Source organism: Desmodus rotundus, chromosome 7 (assembly GCF_022682495.2).
Source record: "Desmodus rotundus isolate HL8 chromosome 7, HLdesRot8A.1, whole genome shotgun sequence".
In the NCBI taxonomy this organism is placed as follows: Eukaryota; Metazoa; Chordata; class Mammalia; order Chiroptera; family Phyllostomidae; genus Desmodus; species Desmodus rotundus.
This window is the reverse complement of record NC_071393.1, coordinates 12,880,295-12,900,005: the sequence shown is the minus strand read 5'-3', so window position 1 is coordinate 12,900,005 and position 19,711 is coordinate 12,880,295. Positions and strand designations below refer to the sequence as shown.

General features: G+C 49.6%; 1 protein-coding gene across 4 annotated transcripts; it reads left to right on the top strand.

Moving 5' to 3' along the window:
* Positions 1-4: 4 nt before the first annotated feature.
* Positions 5-10,929, top strand: SNRPD3 (small nuclear ribonucleoprotein D3 polypeptide). Of its 4 annotated transcripts, none has more exons than XM_024567136.3 (4): positions 5-143; positions 1,505-1,648; positions 8,451-8,643; positions 10,447-10,929. In XM_024567136.3, exons 2-4 carry the CDS (start codon positions 1,523-1,525, stop codon positions 10,506-10,508), a joined length of 381 nt encoding a protein of 126 aa, XP_024422904.1. In that variant the 5' UTR covers positions 5-143; positions 1,505-1,522; the 3' UTR covers positions 10,509-10,929. The 4 variants fall into 4 exon arrangements, with proteins under 4 accessions (XP_024422904.1, XP_045056666.1, XP_024422903.1 ...); XM_045200731.2 differs by having other exon boundaries at positions 8-143; positions 1,502-1,648; XM_024567135.3 differs by lacking the exon at positions 5-143 and adding an exon at positions 162-317.
* The last annotated feature ends 8,782 nt before the right edge of the window (positions 10,930-19,711 follow it).

Sequence of the window (19,711 nt, the reverse complement as noted above, 5' to 3'; positions counted from 1 at the left end):
GGGGACGCGACCCCCTTCTCCACTTGCCGGCCTGAGGGTCGGTATTTCCGGCGGCACCCGGGCCCCGTTCCCAGTCCTCTTCCGGGGCCGGAACGGTCGCACCGGAGCCCACGTTTCCCACCCGGCGGGGTGATGAAGCGGAGGTGAGACCGCGCTCTCAACTAAGAAAAGGAAGGGGGCGGGCTCTGCGCGCGGCATTTTGGGAACGCGTGGTACTCTGGGAGGACGGTACCGCCATTCGCTGGTCTCACGCTCTCGCAGTAACCTGAGTTGCTGCCACCGCCGCCGCACGGGGAAGGAAGAGGAGGCCGGAGCCGGTGAGGAGAGGCCCAGGGCAGGGGAGGGTAGGCCGAGGCATCCGTGAGGGACCTGGGGCTGGAGACGGACGCACCGCTGTGGAGCTCTGCAGGGCTCAGGGAGGGACAAGAGCGGGAAACCCGGGCCACCCAAACCTCAGAGTCGCCTGCCTAGCGCCTGGACGTGAGTTCACTAGCTTTACCCCGAAGTACGAGCTGTTCACTTTCTTTGCCTCTCCGGGCCAGTGTTTTTCGAAGTATGCAGGCCACTGAAGTCATTTCTGGCCGATCGCCTCCATCCCCCTTTCAGGCACTGGCGCCCTCATGCTTTCGACACTGTTCCAGAAGTTTAATCAAGATTGCCTGCTTCTAAACTGTTAGATCCGTTTTCTAAATGCTGTTGGCTTTCACTGAATCATTCCTTACCTACAGCCTTGCAGTGGTTCCCCATCGTCTTCAGCATCAAACGCAGACGTCCAAGACTTCTCACCAAGGGAGCCTGTCTTTCCCAGCCTCACGTTTCCTTTCCTCCCTTGAACACACACAATGGGTTCCAACCTTCAGTCTTTGCTCGTTTTGGAATAAAAACGAATCCACCTCTTCTTTAATTCGGTCGCAGGGCACTTGCCCTGTGATTTTTGTTTTTCCTCCCAAGATAAGCATTTCCCACTTAGGGCCCATTGTCACTTTGTGAACACTTGGATGTTTTCTTTTTAGCCTTGATGGTGAAGTAGAGGGTCAAAGGGCATCGAAGGGGTTGAACTAAATGCACAACCTCTTGTGAATTTGCCTGGATCCTTTGCTTATATCAGCAGTGGTCAATATTCTATATATGTTTGCCCAGCACAGCCACACGCGGCCATGGAGCACTTGCAATTTTGTGTTCAGTGTCCCCAAGGGACTGAATTTTTAAATTTTTTTCACTTTAATAGCTGTGTGTGGACAGTGGCTGCTGTATTGGACAGCCCGGGTGTGTGTCATGTGTTCCCAAAGGGTGTTACCCACAACTGTGGGTTGACAGTACGCTGTAAGGTACACGTATTACAATCTCAGTTCCCAAAACACAACGTTGGTTATTTGATGAAGACACAGGGACATGTGGTACCAGGGAGGGAGATGGCGTGTCAGGCCTTGAGGGCCCCGCGGTGTCTGCCACATGCCTCCTCAGGCTCTGAACGATGAACTAACGCTTGTCCTTCTCACAGTAGAACTCTCTTCCTGCCAAGATGTCTATTGGTGTGCCGATTAAAGTGCTGCACGAAGCCGAGGGTCACATTGTGACGTGTGAGACGAACACCGGCGAGGTGTATCGCGGGAAGCTCATTGAGGCGGAAGACAACATGAACTGCCAGGTACCCTGCGCTGCGCCTGGCGCTGTGGGGAAAGCCTGCGCCCCTGTCTGGGAGGACAGGAAGTGGTGGCTGGAGGTCTTTCTGAGGTCGTGCTTGTTGAACGGCTATTTAGGGAGTGCGTGATGTGTGCTGGGGGCTGTTACAGGTGCAGGGGTGTGGGCATGAGTAAGAGCCGTTTGGAATGTCACATGTCCTTTTTCTTAATTCCTTAACCATTTTCGCCCATATTTGGGGGACCTGTTTAAGAGAAGTGGTACTACTTCCTTTGTTAGAATCCCTCAGGTTTGGGCCATTATCCATTTGTCTCCCCGTGTTTGCATAATGCTGTGTGGTTAGCAGAGTCTTCTGTTCGCTTACCGAGTTTATTTGCCGTTTTTCTTGGGGGGGATGAGTCTCGTTTGATTATAGGAACTGCCTTTTGAGGCGAGTGGGTTCGGTGCATGTTTTGTCATCCATGAAATAGGAAGAATAAGATTAAAGGACTCGTCTACTGAATGTCACCGGCTAATAAATGTTGGAGCAGCTTCCTGATAATGGAGCCCTTCCCTTGGCACTATTTTGCCTTTTGCTAAAATCACATGGCTTTGTATGGCAGTAAAAAGTATCGACATACTTTCTCCTTTGTTTTTTAGCCATTAGTTAAGAGCTGGGACTTTGTAATCAGATGTTGGTTTGAATCTTAAATGACCTCAGGTATGTTAATCCCCTCGGTCTCTTCATCTGTGAGATGGGGATGGTGCTGCGTTCCATCCTGTGTGGTGTAGGTGCCAAGACTGAAGAGCAGTGTGGGGCAGAAATGGCCTGGCCCTAGTACCTCTGCTGTAGTCAGTCATCGGCTGGCCGGCCTGGGGAGAGTGGCCTCAGGGTGACTACTGTGGTGGGTCCCAAAGGTGGCCTCAGCAGGCTGTCAGCTCCCTGCATTCCGTCCGCCTGTGGTCCTGGTGAAGGGAGGTCCCAGCACAGGGGTGACAGCTACACTGCAGGGTCGCTCCCAAGACCAGATGAGTTACGTGTGTGCAGCAGCCAGCTCAGCACCTTGCGCGTTACAGACTCAGCGTGGAGTACCTGTTAGCATCTCCCAGGTGAGAAAACGGAAGGTCGTAGAAATCAAGTGACTCATGCAAAGTCACACTGTGGGTCAGGTGTCTTAACTGTTCATTGCTTCCCAGGATCATTCCTTTTCTGTGGTTTCTTTGTGGCTTTGAGCAGCATCTTTCTGCCGAATTGACCGGCTGGCGCCGTTTCCTGGCATTCAGGGAGATGGGCATCTGGTGACTGCAGGTTTCTCTTCAGTGTCGATGCCGTGGAGTTGGGTGGTGTGGGCTCTCTACCGGTCCTGTGGGGCTTGGCCGCCCTTGCCTTTGTGAGGTATCACAAAGATCCAGCCCTCTGGTTTAAGGCGTCCTTGCTTGTGTTACCGTACTTCAGTTTGGTGAGGAGAATGCACGACTGGGGGCGGGGGCGGTGTGTAGAGAGTCTTGATGTGTTCATTTAGCTGTTTACTTGGACAGCTTCCTGAGCTTCAGGGCCTCCGACTGCCCATCTGTAGTGTGAGGGGGTCTGACCGGGGGCCCGGGTGGGGTCTCAGAGGCAGCCAGTGTGTGGTAAAGCTCTCAGACTCCATGACAGACGGATCTGGAATCAGGCTGCAGCCTGCCTCCGAGTGCGACTTGGGGGGAGCCTTTGACCTCCCGCACCCTCTGTTCTTCCCCTTCTAGTCAGTAACGAAAACAGGACCTCAGCCTGAGGAACACAGTTGCAGAACAAACAGCAGATGCTTGTCAATCACTGGGGGCCAGCATCTGCCTCCAGCCCGCATGAATCTTCTAGGGCCGCCGTGACAGTCCCACCGTGGGTGGCCGGGACCACACATTCATTCTCTCGGGTTCTGGAGGCTAGAAGGCCGAGACCAAGGTATATGGGGTTTGTTCCTCTGAGGGCCGTGAAGGAAGACCTGTAGACGCTGAGCTCATTCCTGCGTCTTCACACGGTCTTCTCTCTGTGTGTGCCTTGTCTTGATCTCTCCTTGTGATGACACAGTCGTCCTTTTAGGGCTCAGTGCCTCTGTGAAAGATCCAGTTTCTAAATACGGTTGCATTCTGAAACACCAGGGGTTAAGACTTCCACGTAAGAATTTGGGGGGGGGCATAGTTCAGCCTGTAACACTGCCAATGCCGAGATGCGAGGCTTCCCCGAGTCCATACCTAAATCCGCCACATGGGACAAAACCCAGCAGGCGGTGGCGGAGCTGACCCTGGCGGGGATGACCGCTGAGCACAGTTCACTCGCAGTCCTGGGGACAAGGGGGCCGACGGGTCGGCCTTGCCTGCTGGCCCCAGTTGGCAGCTTTGGGGATAAGAGCACTCTCTCAGAACTTTTTCTACTGGTTCTGTGCTAAGGGCAGCTGGAGTTTAGTGTTTGCCATTTGATGTTGGGTTTTAATAATATTTTCTACTGTAAAAGTGGGGTGGGTCACACACCGCAAAGATTGGGAAAACACATGAGAGAATCCCACAACAGCCACAGTTGGCATGGACTTTCCCTCGGGGTGTGTTTCGGGTTTTTATTATTTAACTTGTACTTAAGTTATTACTTAACTTAAGGATTACAGAGCAAGTAATCCCTTTGTCCCTTTTCAAAAAGAGTTAGAGGTGGCTTACAAAAACTCATTGGTAGGATAAGAGTAACAGGTAGGTCAAGGTACAACTAAGCTCAACTACACAAACGAAGCCAGGAGTCCGTCCCCAGAAGCGTAAACTTGTGTCCCCGCACACTCAGTAAAGGGGCGTTCAGGTGTCAGCGTACAGCTTGCAGGCAAAGGGCAGCCACCAGCTCTCAGGTGCATGGTGGCCTGAAGGTAAAATACCGTTTGTGTGGTCTTCCCAGGGCACTCAGCCAGGGCAGACATTTCTTCCTGGGGACCCGGTAGAGATGGTATTAGCTAACGTGCCCAACAATATGCCCGTACAAAATGGGCTTTCTTTTGGGGTTCCTTGGGTATTTTTAATGTAGCCTGTAGTATCCCTTTTTTACATTTGAAAATGTAACATATCCATGTGTTAAGCCTAGGATGAGGTCCCTGAGACGGTGCTCATGGGGTCAGAGAGGGTAGGCGCTTCTGTGCCTCTGAGGTTTGTTTGGCTGGGAAGGCAGGGGGTCTCGCTCCCCCATTCCTGCACCCCACAGCTGCAAGGCGAGCGTAACCTGGCGGCCAGTGCTGTGGTGTGCGGCACCGGCTGTGGGTGACAGGGCACCGTGAGTGGCTGCGCTGAGTATTGCCGAGGCCCCGCATGCGAGGGGTAATAAGCGAGGCTCCGCTTCAGCTGACCTTTGTTTGTAGCAGAGGGGGTTCTGATGAAGGGGTAAGTCCGTCTCCTGCCCAGCTTGGGTATAGATGACAGAACCAGCAGCCTCTACATGGGGAAGTTTCTGTTCTTAGTTATGCGGAGGCACCAGGGGCTTGAAGCGTCCCATCTTTGCTAAACGTCAAGGGGGGAACTAGGGTTTTTTTTTCAAAGTCAGAAAATAATTTTTTTAAAGAAAGAATCCTTCTAGTCATATATTTGGTGAAATAATAACAACCATAAAAGGAGCTTTAGGGTGAGGAATAATGAGTAGAAACATGCACATCATTTGGATTTTGTAGACCAGACTCGGGACATACTGCCAGATGCTCAGAGTGACCGAGCACGGAAGAGGCGGATCAAAACCAAGTCTCTCACCCCCGAGTCTGTGCTTTTAACCAGTCTCTAAAGAGGAGGCATGGAGTAAACCTGTTAGCTCCTCTTGCCTCCGGGGGTGTCGGACCCTCAGCTCAGTCAGATCTGGGCAGGAAAGTGAGTAGAAGGGGTCAGAGGGAGAGAAGGGGGCTCTCGGTTACCGGTAGGACAGAGCGCTTGCCGTGTGCCCACCGCAGGAACGCTGCTGCGGCGGGGCTTCTGCAGCACCCCGCATGGCGTTCCTGCTCTGGAGCCGGTGCTCTGTCTTGGCCTCAGCTGGAACAGTGTACTGTGGTAAAAGTTAGGCGAACAGCTGTGGGGGTCATTGAGTAAAAACAAGGATTGCTTGAACACCTGGACAGGTGATCTGATAACCAAGACGGCTCCTAAGTAACTCACAGGGGAGCAGCGTGTGCGTCGAGGATGGGATGAACACGGGTGATTTGTGTCCTCGGGGGGACAAAGCGGATGGCATAGGACATTGTGCTACTCAGAATACCATGCAGTTTAAAACTTAAGAATTATTTTTGAATAATTTTCCTTTTAATGTTTTTAGACCATGGGCCCTGGCTGGGGCAGCTCAGTGGATTGAATGCCGGCCTGCAAACCAAAGGGTCACTGGTTCAGCACCCAGTCAGGGCACATGCCTGGGTTCCCGGCAGGCCCCCAATTGGGGGCGAGCTAGAGGCAACTGATTGATGTGTCTCGCACATCAATGTTTCCCTCTCTTTCTCCCTCCCTCCCCCTCTCTCTAAAAATAAGTAAATAAAATCTTTAAAAAATATTTTTGGACCATGGGTAACTGTGGGGACTACTGCACGACACCCTCACCCGCGGGGTGTCATTGAGGTTGGGCACTTGGCCTGCCTGTGCCATCTGTGTTTCATTGTGGTCACTTGCGAAAGCAGAGTAAACCGAGTGCTCCTGCCTGACCTTCATTAAAACCTAGCGCACTCGAGTTCCTGCCTTCGAGTTAATGGGAACACAGCTCAGGCTCATTACAAACAGGCTGTGTGGGTGGGCGGACAGGCAGTGGGCCCGGGGGGCTTTGGGCAGTGGTTCCCGCTGCGGGGCAGCAAAGGAGTATCGGCAGGCCGAGTTCTGAGGGCTCTGGTGGGAGTCGGAATGCGCTGGGCTCCGTCCTGCTGGGGCCGGAGCACACACCGTTTGTGAAAACACTTGGTTTACTTGCCGATCTTATTTATGTAACAGCCGCTCTCAGGGGTTTCCGACCAGACTGGGGGCGTCGTGACGGGAGGAATGAGGTGTGCCGGCGTGTGCTGGAAAAGCCGCTTGGCAGCAGCACAGCCCCCGAAGTGGACTGTTTTGTTTTTTTTTTTTAAATCTCAAATGCTTCCCTCAAAATAGATGTTTTTACCTGTCACTTGGGAGTCACCATTTCCTGAGGTCCTGTTACGAGCTTGACGAAAGGAACAACATGTAGACATACACGTCTCCTTTAATTGCCTCCTTAATAGTTCTGGAAGGATGTGCTGGGTGAGGATGGGTTTGGTCAGATGGGCCTGGGTTTCAACCCCAGCCAGGCCGCACGGGCGGTGTGAGCCCAGGCAGGGAACAGAGAGCGGGCCGGGCTTGGGCCTCTGGGGACAGACCTGCCTCTGACGAGCTGGCCGCCCCATCTCTAGCGGCGGTGGTGAGAGTCTCCCTCTCACGGGAGTGTGTGATGTAAGGTAAGTTGCTGTGCGAAGTCTCCTGGGACACTAGTAAGTGTTCGCCAAGCGTTGCTTTGTGAGGGTGTGGTTTTCCTCACTGTGTACGTGAGGGAACGGAGGCTTGGGGGCCAGGAGACTGAGCCAGGGTTGCGTCCCTGCGAATGGCAGGCCTGGGCCTCACGTGTAGGTGCCTGGGTCTGTTCTGTCTGAGGTGATGGCCCTGTCCTTCATCCCACCTCTACTGCTCCAGTCCTTGCGTCTATAGGTTCCTGCCTAAGTGTCCTCTCTCTCTCTCTCTGCCAGCCCTTGCCTTGACCCTCTTCAATAAGCTGGCCCTTCCTGCAGGCACTGCCACCTCCACTTCTCAGCGAGTGCGCTCTCCGAGGGGACAGGAACCGCACCTCATGCGTGCTCGTGACCTTCACGGTGCCCTTGCAGTCTGTGTGCTGTATACATCGGATGTAGGAGAGGGCATGGTTTGGCCAGGCAGATAGAGCGGTTTCATTTGGCCTTCATCACCACCAAGCGCACTTCACATGCTGACAGGGAGGCAGTGCGGCAACGTTAGAGCTCTGGAGCCAGGCTGCCTGGACTTGACTCTGGAGCCCCTGCATTCTGGCTCTTTGACTTTGGACAAGTGCCTTAGTATTTTTAAATCTCTAAAAATGGAAAGCTCATACCCACTCTGGCAGTGCTGTGAGGACCATACACAAGGGTGGACTCCTTGTAGTACAGTCTTCTCCTGTTGGGTGAGTGTTCTAGGAACCCATCTGTATCAGTGTGCCAGCTGGCGTTGTTGTGAGAGGCTGCATTCTGCTTCGGTGAACTTTTTTTTTGAAGACTCTTTTTAACATGTTTGCCTGTTTACCTGCCCACCATCATGCTGAGTGTTCAGCAATGTTTGACCAGAAGTAGCCTGACCCTGGGCCACATCTTCCCTGTTTACCCAGTCTGGCTCTGGATGACTTTTTTTGTTTCCCTGGATGAAAAAGTCCTCAAAGGGAAACATTTTGCTGATGTGGAAGAGGGGAAACAGAGAAACAGCAGGAGCACTAAAAGGGGTAAAAACGGACAAGCTCAAAAGCTGCCCTGAGCAGTGGGAAGACGTGCTGGCAGGTGTGCCGGTCAAGCGGACAGTGCTTTGAAGGGGCTGAGGTTCGAACATATGGGAATGAATGCACGATTTTTATAAATTCCAACTTTGGGGGGCCCCCTGCATGTGTAAGTTACTTAGCACAGTCCTGGGGCACACAGTGGGTACTCGCCTTCCCCCGACTTTGCCTGGTTCCTTTATTTCATGGTGTTAGTGCGTTTCCGCACTCCTCCCACCTGCCAGGGCCCCCCTCTTTGTCGGGCCCCTGCTCTCCACTGGTGCTGTGGGCCCCTACTGATGAGCTGACTTTCTTCCAGATGTCCAACATCACAGTCACATACAGAGACGGCCGAGTGGCACAGCTGGAGCAGGTGTACATCCGTGGGAGCAAGATCCGCTTCCTGATCTTGCCGGACATGCTGAAAAACGCACCCATGCTAAAGAGCATGAAGAATAAGAACCAAGGCTCGGGGGCTGGTCGGGGGAAAGCTGCCATTTTGAAGGCCCAAGGTAGGTGTCCTCGTGCACTGTGCTGCGTGTCTTCCGGGAGGGGGCCTGCTGTTGCCGGGCGTGGACACGGGCCTGACTTCAGCCATCCCCAACCCAGTGCCACCCCTTTGACCAAAACGCTTGGGGCCCCTACCTGTGAGGGGCTTGGGGCCTTGTCCCGCCCTCTCTGTCTGGCCTTGCCCGGTTGCATTCCTAAGGCTTGTGTGAAATCCGGAGTGGCTCTGTAGAAAAAAGGTGGAGACTCCTGCCTTAAACGAAAGAGCAGATTGTTCTTATCTTGAGGAAAAGCCCTTTGTTTCTAGAACTACGGCCAAGGGACCTGGGGGCAGCTTGCTCTTACGTGGGTCAGCTGGACTTCCAAAGCAATGGGGTAGCAGTTCCCAGAGAGCCCGGGGACACGTGTCGCCCGCCCCTCAGGGGAAACGCTGGTGGTGGAGACGCGTGTCCAGACCAGAAGCGCGCAGTTTAAGCCACCGTCGTCCGTTACAGGCCCAGGCTTCGTTTTCAAAGCTGCTTCTATTTGAGAATTCTTTCTTCAGCATATTCTGAAGCGAGACAAGCCGTTTCCCAGGGACTCAGTCTGGCCTTTCCTCTGGGTTAGCCCAGTCAGCGGCATCGCGTTTGGGTCTGTGGAAAGTTCCGCCGTGTTGACCAGCTAACGAAAGCCAGTGTAGTCGTCAGAGTCTGCCTCAGTGCTGGTAAAGAGATTTACAGTGTGGGGAAGTCGCCGGATTCTCTGCCATTATCTTTAGCTGCTCTGTGTATTTTGTAGATGACGTAGCTTGGGGTTTAAAGCTGCAGTAAAGCTGTGCTTTAAAATGCCTTGCTAAGGAATGGGTCGGTCAGTCTTCTTGTCCTTTGTAGACCAGGGGCAGTTGGGGGGAGGTAGGACCAGAAGCCCTGGACCTTCTGTCCCGGAGGAGGAACGGTTTCAGGAATGCCAGCTTGCTTGCCAGAACTGCTGTTCTCTCTGCCTTCCCTTTGTCACTGAGTAACCGTGCCATCTTCTCTCGCAAAGGCCGACACCCGGCCGCTGTGCACTAGAAGGCGTTTGGCAGCAGACTTGCCCAGGCCCACCGGCTTCGGCCTGCGCCGCCCGTGCTTTTCCCAGCCCCTTGCTCTGGCCTGTCAGCGGGTGCTGGGTTCTCAGGTGACCCCCTCCCTCTTCAGGGCAGCCTCAGACTCTCTAAGAGGAGAGAAGAGCGAGGTAGCCATTGGGATATTTTCACCTGTCCTTGAAAGCCACTGGTCCTCTCCTAGACTCCTTGTTGTACCCTTTGTATAGAGAGTGGTTTTGGTTTTTTGTGAGTTTGTTTATTTTGCGATTATAAAACATTTCATACATGCAAAATCGGTCAAAGAATAATAAAACCCCTCACCTAGATTTAATAGATGTTGACATTTAATTGTATTTGTTTCAGAATTTTCAGTGTGAATTGAATGCATCTGTTACATGTTACTAGCTCATGCTGGGCCAACTCTGGGACCTCTTCTTTGCTGTGGCTCCCAGACTTGCCCCCCAAACCCTTCGTTCTCAGTGCCCTGCCTGCCAGCTTCTGCGGAGAGTGGTGCTGGACTGGAGGCGGGAGCCTGGTGCCTGCCCCGGCCCTGATGCCAGACCCCAGTCCTTGCTTCCCTCTGGCTTTCCACTTTCCCTCGTGAAGTGTAACGGGCACAGGTGTGGTGGCGGCCAGGTGGCCTTTTAGGCCCCTTCCTGACCGCTGTCCAGAGCCCCAGATGCTCTGGGGCCTGAGCACCCGCTGCCCGTGCTGACCTGGACTTGTCCTCTCTCCCCCCTTCCAGTGGCTGCAAGAGGACGAGGACGCGGAATGGGACGTGGAAACATCTTCCAGAAACGAAGATAAATTTATCTGCCGAACAGAACTTTTTCCTTATTTTTTTTTCTTTCAAGTTACCAAAATGGAAGGGAATATGTGCTTATGTATGTGTCCTGGGTGTTCTTTGTTTTTTTTAATCCTCACCCAAGGATTTTTTTTTTTTTTTCCATTGCTTTTAGAGAAAGGAGAAGGGAGGCAGAGAGCGGGGTGGGGGGGGCGGGGATTTGATGTGAGAAATAAGCATCGATCGGTTGCCCGGCGCGTCTGCAGCGACCGAGCCCGCGCCCCTTGGGTTGTGAGACGGTGCTCGACTGAAGTGCACGGGCCAGGCTATCGTAGGCTTTCTTCTGACATCTTTCTCTTTGGCTCAAGGGGAATGTCAGACTCAATAAATATGGTGGTTATTTTTTTGTTTTTGAAAAAATACAGATTGTGTGTTCATTTTGGAGTTGGGTGTTTGTTTGCTTTGGCAGCAGGTTAAACTTTGATGCCCTGGCAGATGCCCTGGAAAAGTGCCAGTGCTTTGAAGGAGCACAGTGGAAAGAAAGACTTAAAGGGCCGTTCCAGGCCAGTCGGCTGGATAAGCCCTCAGAAAACTCTGCAAGCACAGACTGTCTCGCTTGTCCTCAGACACAGCGCTGCACGGTGCTTCGTTCAGGTCACCTTTATGGAAATGTCATCCGTTCAGCTTGAAAATACAACATGGGGGCTCCCGGCCCTTGACGAAGTCCTGTGTTCTGGCCTCTGAGCCTGGTGTTCCACCTTTGGCCCAAGTAATCTAGCACTAAATTCAGAGAATCTTGGTGTCCGGCATCTATGGCTCCTGTACTGGCTTTGTAAGCAGTCTCGTGGGGACAGATTCTTGTGCATTTCCCAGAGCATCTCAGCATTGACTGGCCGGCTACAGCTAGCTTTTAATGTAGCAAAGGCAGAGAGGTCAGGGTATGCAAAGCGAAATACTGAGGAAAACTCAGAAATAGGCAAAGCATTCTTAGTAAGTCAAGTGACAGATCGTGCAAGGGCTTCAGTTTGGGATGAGCTGCAGCAGAAAGTGGAAAGGGGATCAAATCCCGGCCCATTGAACATGGCTCACTGAAAGGAGTGTTCGAGTAGTGGAAGAGGAGGAAGAAGGAAATCCAGCATGTCTGCTGAGCGGGCATTAATAGGGGTTTTCTAAACGAGCTGCTTTATAATCATGGCACTGCCAGGAGGCAACAAGCCCTTTATTATTTCTGTAATGAAGAACGGAGGAGCAAGCATTGGTGGGGTCAGTCAGAAAGCACGGACACACCAGTGTCACGCAGGGACACCAGCGCCACACGCGTCTGCACACAGTGCGGCTTCGGCGTGACCCCACCCGGGTCCTGAGAAGCGAAGGGGGTTCTTACAGTTCTGTTCCCGATGACATGTTCACAGTAAAGAGTCTAAAAAGTTTTATAAAACAATAAAAATTAACCTGATACAGCTTTATAAAAAGTTTTATGTCACATTTTAGAAGAAAAATCAGTTGTTCACACTGAAAGAGCAGAGTTCTGCAAGGTTGATCGTGAAAAACACACCATCCCACCCTGCATGCCGGGGCCCCTGTCTCTGCCTCGGGGCAGCCCCCTGTCCATCTCCTGGCTGATGTCATTTGTATCTGACACACTTGTAAGCAAATTTGCGGGGCTCCTCGATGTTTCATTCTAGGGGTTACCTTTCCACTTGTCTTCCTGCCCTCCATGCCCACCCGCCCCACTACCCCTCTCCCCGATGCTGTGATTCTGTTTAGGTCATACTCAGTGTTTACATTATGGCTGGTGTTTAAGTCACAACTGAGTCGTGTTGTGGACTTCCCTGCAAAACTTCCTTTTCCCTAGAATTAATCTTTTTCACTTAGTTCTGTCCCCTCACCACTAATTCAATCCCAAATTTACCTGAGATGTTAACATATCACCTGTTCAATTTTTTTAAAGGTTTTATTTATTTAAAAGATTTTATTCGTTTTTACTTTTAGAGGAAGGGGAGGGGAGGGAGAAAGAGCGGGAGAGAAACACCAATGTGTGGCTGCCTCACGTGCACTCCCTACTGGGGACCTGGCTTGCAACCCAGCCATGTGCCCTGGCTGGGAATCGAGCCAGCGATCCTTTGGTTTGCAGGCCCGCACTCAATCCACGGAGCCACAGCAGTTGGGGCTCATCGATGTCTTGACCTGTACCAGTCTGGACTGGCTCTCCCTTGGGCCTAATGTGTTGCTGTCATTGAGGGCCCCCCACACTTGTCCGTGGACCTCCTGTTTTCTGTGTAACCTCCTCTTGATTTACTACCTCATTCTGGTAGAGCCTTGCTGTATAAGAGGTGCATTGGAAGTAGGTTTTATAGACCGCATGTCTGAAAATGTCTCACACTGGATTTGATTGGTTCTGAAGTGCTAGGTTGGGATTTTCCTTTAGAATTTTGAAGGCATTGTTACTTTTTCATCTGGCATCTTACGCTGTCTGAAGCCCTTCCAAGTCCTGACTCCTCGTGTGTGACTTTCCCTTCAGTTGCCAGTGTTCTGAAATTGCACAGTGCTGTGCCTTGGCGAAGGTCTGTGTTCCTGCATTGTGCCAGGCCCTGCACCCTTTCAGAATGGGCTCTCATCTTTTAACTTGGGGCAGCGTTCTTGAGTTTTTTTAAAATTTCATTTAATTTTTAGAAAAAGGGGAAGGGAGGGAGAAAGAGGAAGAGAAACACTGGTTGGTCGCCTCATATGTACCCTGACCGGGGGGTCAAACCCACAACCCAGGCACATGCTGTGACTGGGCATCGAACCTGTGACCTTTTGCTTTGCGGGACCTTGCCCGGGCTGCACCAGTCAGGGCATCTTGAATTCTTCTTTCAATGACTTTCTTCCTTCGGTTTCCTGGTTTTGCATCCTGGGTTCCCTGTTAACTCAGATGTCAGATCTCCTGGACTTACCTGTTTTTCTTATCCCTTCTGTGCCTGCACTCCTCGTTTTCTTGTCTTTTGATTTCTTCTCATGGAAGATTTATTTCCCCAAGCTAATTCTCTGAATGTCCCTTTTTGTTTTTTTTCCTTTTTAGTAGTACCCTGTACCAGGGTTGCAATATCTTATCTCTGAGGACATTAACATGCTTTGTTTTTTATTTCTTTTATTTTTTAAGGGTGCATTTGTTAAAGCTGGGGACAGTGAAACACAGAAGGGCTTAGGAGAGAAGAAGCAACAGGAGAGAGCCTAGGCGGGGCAGCTTTGGCTCACTGGGAAGTCAGAGAAAGGGGGCCTTGGAGGCAGGTTCGGGGGTTGGCCTGGGAAGAGCTGCCGCTGCCCCTTGCTGCCCTGGTTGCGGGTCTTGTGGGGACCCTTAGGGTTCAGGGGATGGTGCGTGCCTGCGGGGGAAGCAGGTGTGGGTGTGCTCCTGAGGGAGGGCGTGCCTAACATGCTTGTTGAGCCTTTCCTCTTCCCGCCTGATACATTTCCCCCCCCTTTTTATTTTCTACTTTTTCATGTTAGACTTTTCTTAGCATCCTGCTGTCATTGGTAGTATAACTATTTAAGATTAGGGAATTAAAAAGAATATGTGCTTGTAAGGTGATCTGACTGGACTTTTGGGGGTAAAACTCCAATGTCCACACCTTCAGGACTTCCTCTTGGGCTGGTCAGAGTCCCTGGAGAAAGCTTCCTGTCTTTGGTCAGGAGGGTTTGCCTTGTACTGGGAGCTCAGTGTGGGGCGAGGGCTGGGCGTTTCCTGTTCCAGTGTGTCCAGGTTCACCTCGGCTCCCAGGTGTCTGGGAAGGCCTCTTACTCCAGAAGCCTTCTAGCCCACCCCGCCCAAGGTAAGTTTCCACCTTTTTCCGAGATTGTGGAGGGACAATCTCAAGGTCATGTGGTGTTCTGAGTATTTAAGCAAGGTCTCTTTTTTAGAAAAATATTTTCTTTGAAAATATTTTACTCTAAAACGGAAAACAACTTGACAAGATAAAGAAGATCTTGAACCAAGGACGAGCTTCTAAGAAGATGACTAGACCAAAATCGAGGCGAGACCTGTTGGTCCTAGCTTCCTACGCACCCACGTTTCTCCAAGCGCCTGGCCTTTGGTCTCTACCATTGGAGGGTTTAGACTTGGTCGAGTCACTGATACATCAGCTTGTACACTCACCTACTGGGCATTTCATAACCCCTTTTTTTTTTTTTTTTTTTTTTTTTTAAATAAAGCATGTAGGATATTTCTGCTTCTGGCCAACATGCAGGTACTTACCCGGATCTACCCTCATAACAAAACCACAAAACTCAGACACTGAAAGAGTAATCCCCAAGGATGGGAGAACTAAGGTGGGCTCACTCCCTTGTGATTGTTTCCAGGCTGTGGCACCGGGAGGGGGAGCTCAAGAGGACCCTGCTAGCCTACCGGGGCTGACCAGAGCTAAGAGTTTAGCGGGGCCGGGGCGGCTGGAGTTCCTAGGGCAGAATACCAGAGACAGAAGCCTGCACAGACCACCAGGAGATCTGCAGGGGGTCCCCCTTGAATAGTCAGAATACTGACCAGCACAAGTGTGCAGAAACGTCCACGTAAGAAACGTTCAAACCTGTAGAGAATTTCTATTATGAGAGGTTATTGGAGCCAAGCTGACGCATGCATGGGAACACAATCTCCAATCTCCAGAAAGTAACACTTGCAGTTTCCTCCGTGCCTCTGAAACGGAGGTGGGAGAAAGCAAGGCAGTATCAGATTACAGGCTAGGGAGGGTTCGGTGGTCTCCTGCTTTGGAAGGAGGTGTCCCAAAGGGCGTTCACTATTGCAAGCGGTTTGAAAGAGCATTAGAGGTGTGTTAACCTAGTTCAGGGAAACAATGGACCAGGCTTGCTTAAGGCAAAGATAAGCCTTTTACTAAAGAAGTTACAACCCTGGGGAGTGGCTACCCACCATGACCTGCCCCTTTAGGAATTTATGATCAGTTCACATCATGAGGTTACTTTCCATAGAATCCCCCCCTTTTTTTTTATCCACAGAAACTAACCAAAGATGGAGAGAACCATCAAAGACGAGTATGACAGTGCCTGGCATCATACTGAGCTGGGAATAGTTCCCCTTCTTCCCGGCCAGACAAAAACTAAACCCACAGGGCACCGGGTAGACTGTTGGGGTCACACAGGGGTGGGGCAGGAGTCAGGGGAGAGCAAGGCCCGGAGCTTTTATTGTGTCTCCACAGGGAAGGAATGGGTGAGGCAAGGTAGGCAATTTTGAGCAACTTTAGAATTGGATATTTGAATAAATTCAGAGGGGCCTGGGCTATAGGGGAAGGCTCTAGTGTTCCAGTGCGTCGCCCAGGTGGACTTAGGGCAGGGGAATTGCTGACTTGGTGTGTGGCAGTCGGAGAAAGGGGGTGGGGGCAGACTTTGGGTGGGTTAATTCGCACGTGGAAGTCACACACGTGCAAGTGGTTTACGGTCATCCGGGAATTAACTGACTCTGGGACAGGCAGTCTCTCCAGGTTTAATAAGGACTCAAAATGTCATCATAAAAGTAAAATTAAATTAAAAGTTAATACAAGCGTTCAGGAAAGTCTGGCCTCATAAACGACGGATAACTAGCCCTAGGCTGAGCAGCGCTCGGACTTGCCTAACAACTCATAAAAACAAGACTTGAAAGGGACAAACGTCCCGAGCCAATGAGCTGTGTCTGAGAACAAAGCTCAGAAAGATTTGTGAGAATATAAGAGTATCCAGCGTCCTACACAATGTCGCATCCAATCAAAGGCTCCCACGCGTGCAAAAAGGGAAGAAAGCACAGCCCTTAATGAGAATAATGAAAACAGATTTAAAACTGGCATAGAGAAGGACGAAACATTTTAACTGTGTTATATACTCAAAAAGTGAAGCACTGAGATGGAAGGTTTAAAAAGAAAGGGAGGGGAGGAGGAAGCAGAAAAGCAGAGAAGGAAGAACCTCACCTTTTACAGCTGGATGGGGTTAACGGCAGATTAGACATCGCAGAAGAACAGGTTATGGGATTTTAAGGCATGGTCATAGAAGCCATCGAAAATGAAGCACACAGAAAAGAGAATCTGAAAAAGAAAAGAGCTATGGGACAACTTCAGCTGGTCTAATAGGTGAGCTCCCCCCCCCCCCCACAAAAGAGACAATGAGGGGGACAGAAAAATTATTTGAAGAAATAATGACCAAAACCTTTACAAACTTGATGAAAACTATAAACCCACAGATCCAAGAAGCTAAATGGACTCCCAGGAGAAGAAGCATGAATAAAATGACACCAAGACATAACTCAAAACTTGCCCTGGCTGGTGTGGCTCAGTGGACTGAGTGCCAGCATGAGAACCAAAGGGTCACCGGTTTGATTCCCAGTCAGGGCACATGCCTGGGTTGCAGGCCAGATCCCCAATAGGGGGTGTGTGAGAGACAACCACACATTGATGATCCCTCTCTTTCTCCATTCCTTCCCCTCTCTAAAAATAAAATAAATATTTTTTTTAAAAGACATAACTCAAAACCAGTGGTGAAGAAAAAAGAAAAAAGCAGCTACAGAAAAAACCTGCTATAATCAAAGGAACAGGTAAGGAAGACGGGTCATTGAGAACAATGCAAGCACAGAGGTAGTGAAGCAACGTATTTAAATTATTAATTTAAAAAACCGTCAACCTAGAATTTTATACCTGGAAAAATATATTTCAGAGATATTTTTGAAGGCAAAATAAAGATGTTTTCAGACATACACAGGCTGGGAAAATTCATCACCAGAAGACCTGTTCTACAGAATTTAAAAATATGTTAAAAGACATTTTTCTAGCAAAAGGAAAATTATACCGGAAGTAAATCTGAATCTACACAATAGAGTGAAGATCTTATTATGGGGTTTATAACACGTGTGTGAGTGGACTGCGTGGCCATATTAGCATGCAGGCCACGAGGGCAGAAAGGAAAGTACACAATCGCAAAGTTCTTATACTAGAAATGGTATATCACTCGAAAGTTGACTGTGATAATTTAAAAATATATAAGTAAATCCCCAAACAACACTCAAACAACAAAAGAGTTAAACCAATGCTCAAATGTCCATTAAAGGATGAACAGAGAAACAAAATATTACCTCAATAAAAGTTAAACCAACAAAGGAGATTTATGATTGGCTCAAATATTCACGAAGGCAGAAAAAGAGGAAGAAGGTAACAGAGCAGATTGGGAAATAGAGCGTAAAGGACAAGGTGTTGGGCTTGAGCCTAATCACATCAATGACCATATTAAGTGTAAGTGGTAGAAACACTCCAATGAAAAAGCAGAGGTTGTCAGGTTGGTTTAAAAAAAGCACGACCCAACTACATGCTACCTGTAAGAAACATACTTTAAATATAAAGACATAAATAGGCTAAAAGTAAAAGGATGAGACAAGATAATACCGCTGCCTACACTAATCGAAAGAAAGTTGGAGGAGCTCTGTTCATATGGACCAGTGGGTTTCAGAGCAAGGACGTCAGGGATGACGAAGGTCATTTCGGAGTGACAGCATTAGGTAATCAAGGAGCCATGAAAATCTTAAACATTCATGCACCTAATAATAAAATAGCAAAATCCACGAAGGCAAAAATGGGTAGAACGACAACAAGAAATGGATAATTGCAAATATAATCAGAAATTTCAGTTCCCCTCTCAATAGCTGATAGAGCACGTAGGCAGCAAATCAGCAAGCATATATTAAGTGCGAACACCGCTACACGTCACCCTGACTTTTATTAACACCACCCCAGAGGACCAGAATGCACATTCTTCTCAAGCGCACATGGAACACTCACCAAGATCCAAAGGTCATATTAACTGTGTTGTCTGACCACAGTAAAACTGAATTAGAAATCATTAACAGAAAGATCCTTGGAAAAATCTCTAAGTACTTGGAAACAAAATAACACTTCTAAGTAGCCCACGGGTCAAAGAAGAAACCAGAAGAGAAATTAGTATTTTGAACCAGTTTGAAAGTGGAAACACAACATATGCACATTTGTGGGTGCCCCTCACACAGAACGTAGAGGAGGTGATTTATAGCATTAAACATATATATGTATTAGGAAATAAAAGATCACGGATCAATATCTCAACTATAGTAACAGCATACAAGAAGATTCACGTGAGAAGCTAGAAAGGAGAGCCAGTAAAGACCGAAGTCAGCACGAGAAAGAAAATAAAGATCAAAGTGGAAATCAAAGAAATAGAAAATAGCATCAGAGAAAAATTAGTGAAACCGCAGATAATTCTTTAACAAATCAATAATATTGATAAACCTCTAGCCAGACTCGTCAGGAAAGAAGAAAAAATAAGGCACAATGCCCAGTATCAGGAATGAGAGAGGTGATCACTACTGACTCCACAGGTGTCGAAAGGAAATGTTATGATCGACTTTATGCCAGTAAATTCAAAAACTTAGGTGAAATGGACAAATTCCTTAAAAGGCCCCAAATAGCTGCTCTCACTTAGGAAGAAATACCTAACCTGACTAGCTCTCATATCTATTAGAGAAATTGGAATGGTAGTTGAAAATCTTCACACAAAGAAAACTTCAGGCCCATGTACCTTCTCTGAGGAATCCTACCAAATATTTAAGGAAGAAGTAATATCAATTCTACACAAAGTTCCCCCAAAATTGAAGAGAGGACAATACATCTCCACTCATTCTATGAGACCAGTGTAACCCCGATTCCAAAAACAGGCGAAGATATTACAAGGAAAAAAAAAAACCATACTGAAATGCCACTACCCAAGAGGAAAGGAATCATATGTCCATGCAGAAACCTGTACGCGAACGTTCATAGCAGCTGCATTTGCGACAGCTAAGAACGAAACCCAAATGCCCATCGACAGCTGAACGGGTACACTGCGGCGCATCCATCCGATCAAACACTACTCAGCCAGGCAAAGGAACTGACCACACACGCAACACCTGGGGGACTCTCGGAATAATGACGCTAAGTGAAAGAAGCCATGTGGAAGAGAGTGTGGCTGTGTGATTCCACACATCTCAGCTCTAGAAAACGCAAACGACCCTGTAGGGACGGAGAGCAGGGCAAGGGGCGCCTGTGGGTAAGGCAGTGGGGGGGAGGCCTTGCCAAGGGGCACGAGAGGAACTTCTGGGTGTGGTAGACACGTTTGCTGCCTTGAGAGTTGTGCTGGTAGTTTCACGGATGTCTACACGAGTCAACATGTGTCGTATTGCACACTGAACTCACAGCGTTGCTATGTCCACTTC

Coding starts and splice junctions, on each gene's coding strand:
- SNRPD3 (XM_024567136.3), top strand. CDS start 1,523: ATGTCTATTGGTGTGCCGATTAAAGTGCTGCACGAAGCCGAGGGTCAC. Junction 1,649..8,450: donor AAGACAACATGAACTGCCAG/GTACCCTGCGCT, acceptor ACTTTCTTCCAG/ATGTCCAACATCACAGTCAC. Junction 8,644..10,446: donor TGCCATTTTGAAGGCCCAAG/GTAGGTGTCCTC, acceptor CCCCCCTTCCAG/TGGCTGCAAGAGGACGAGGA.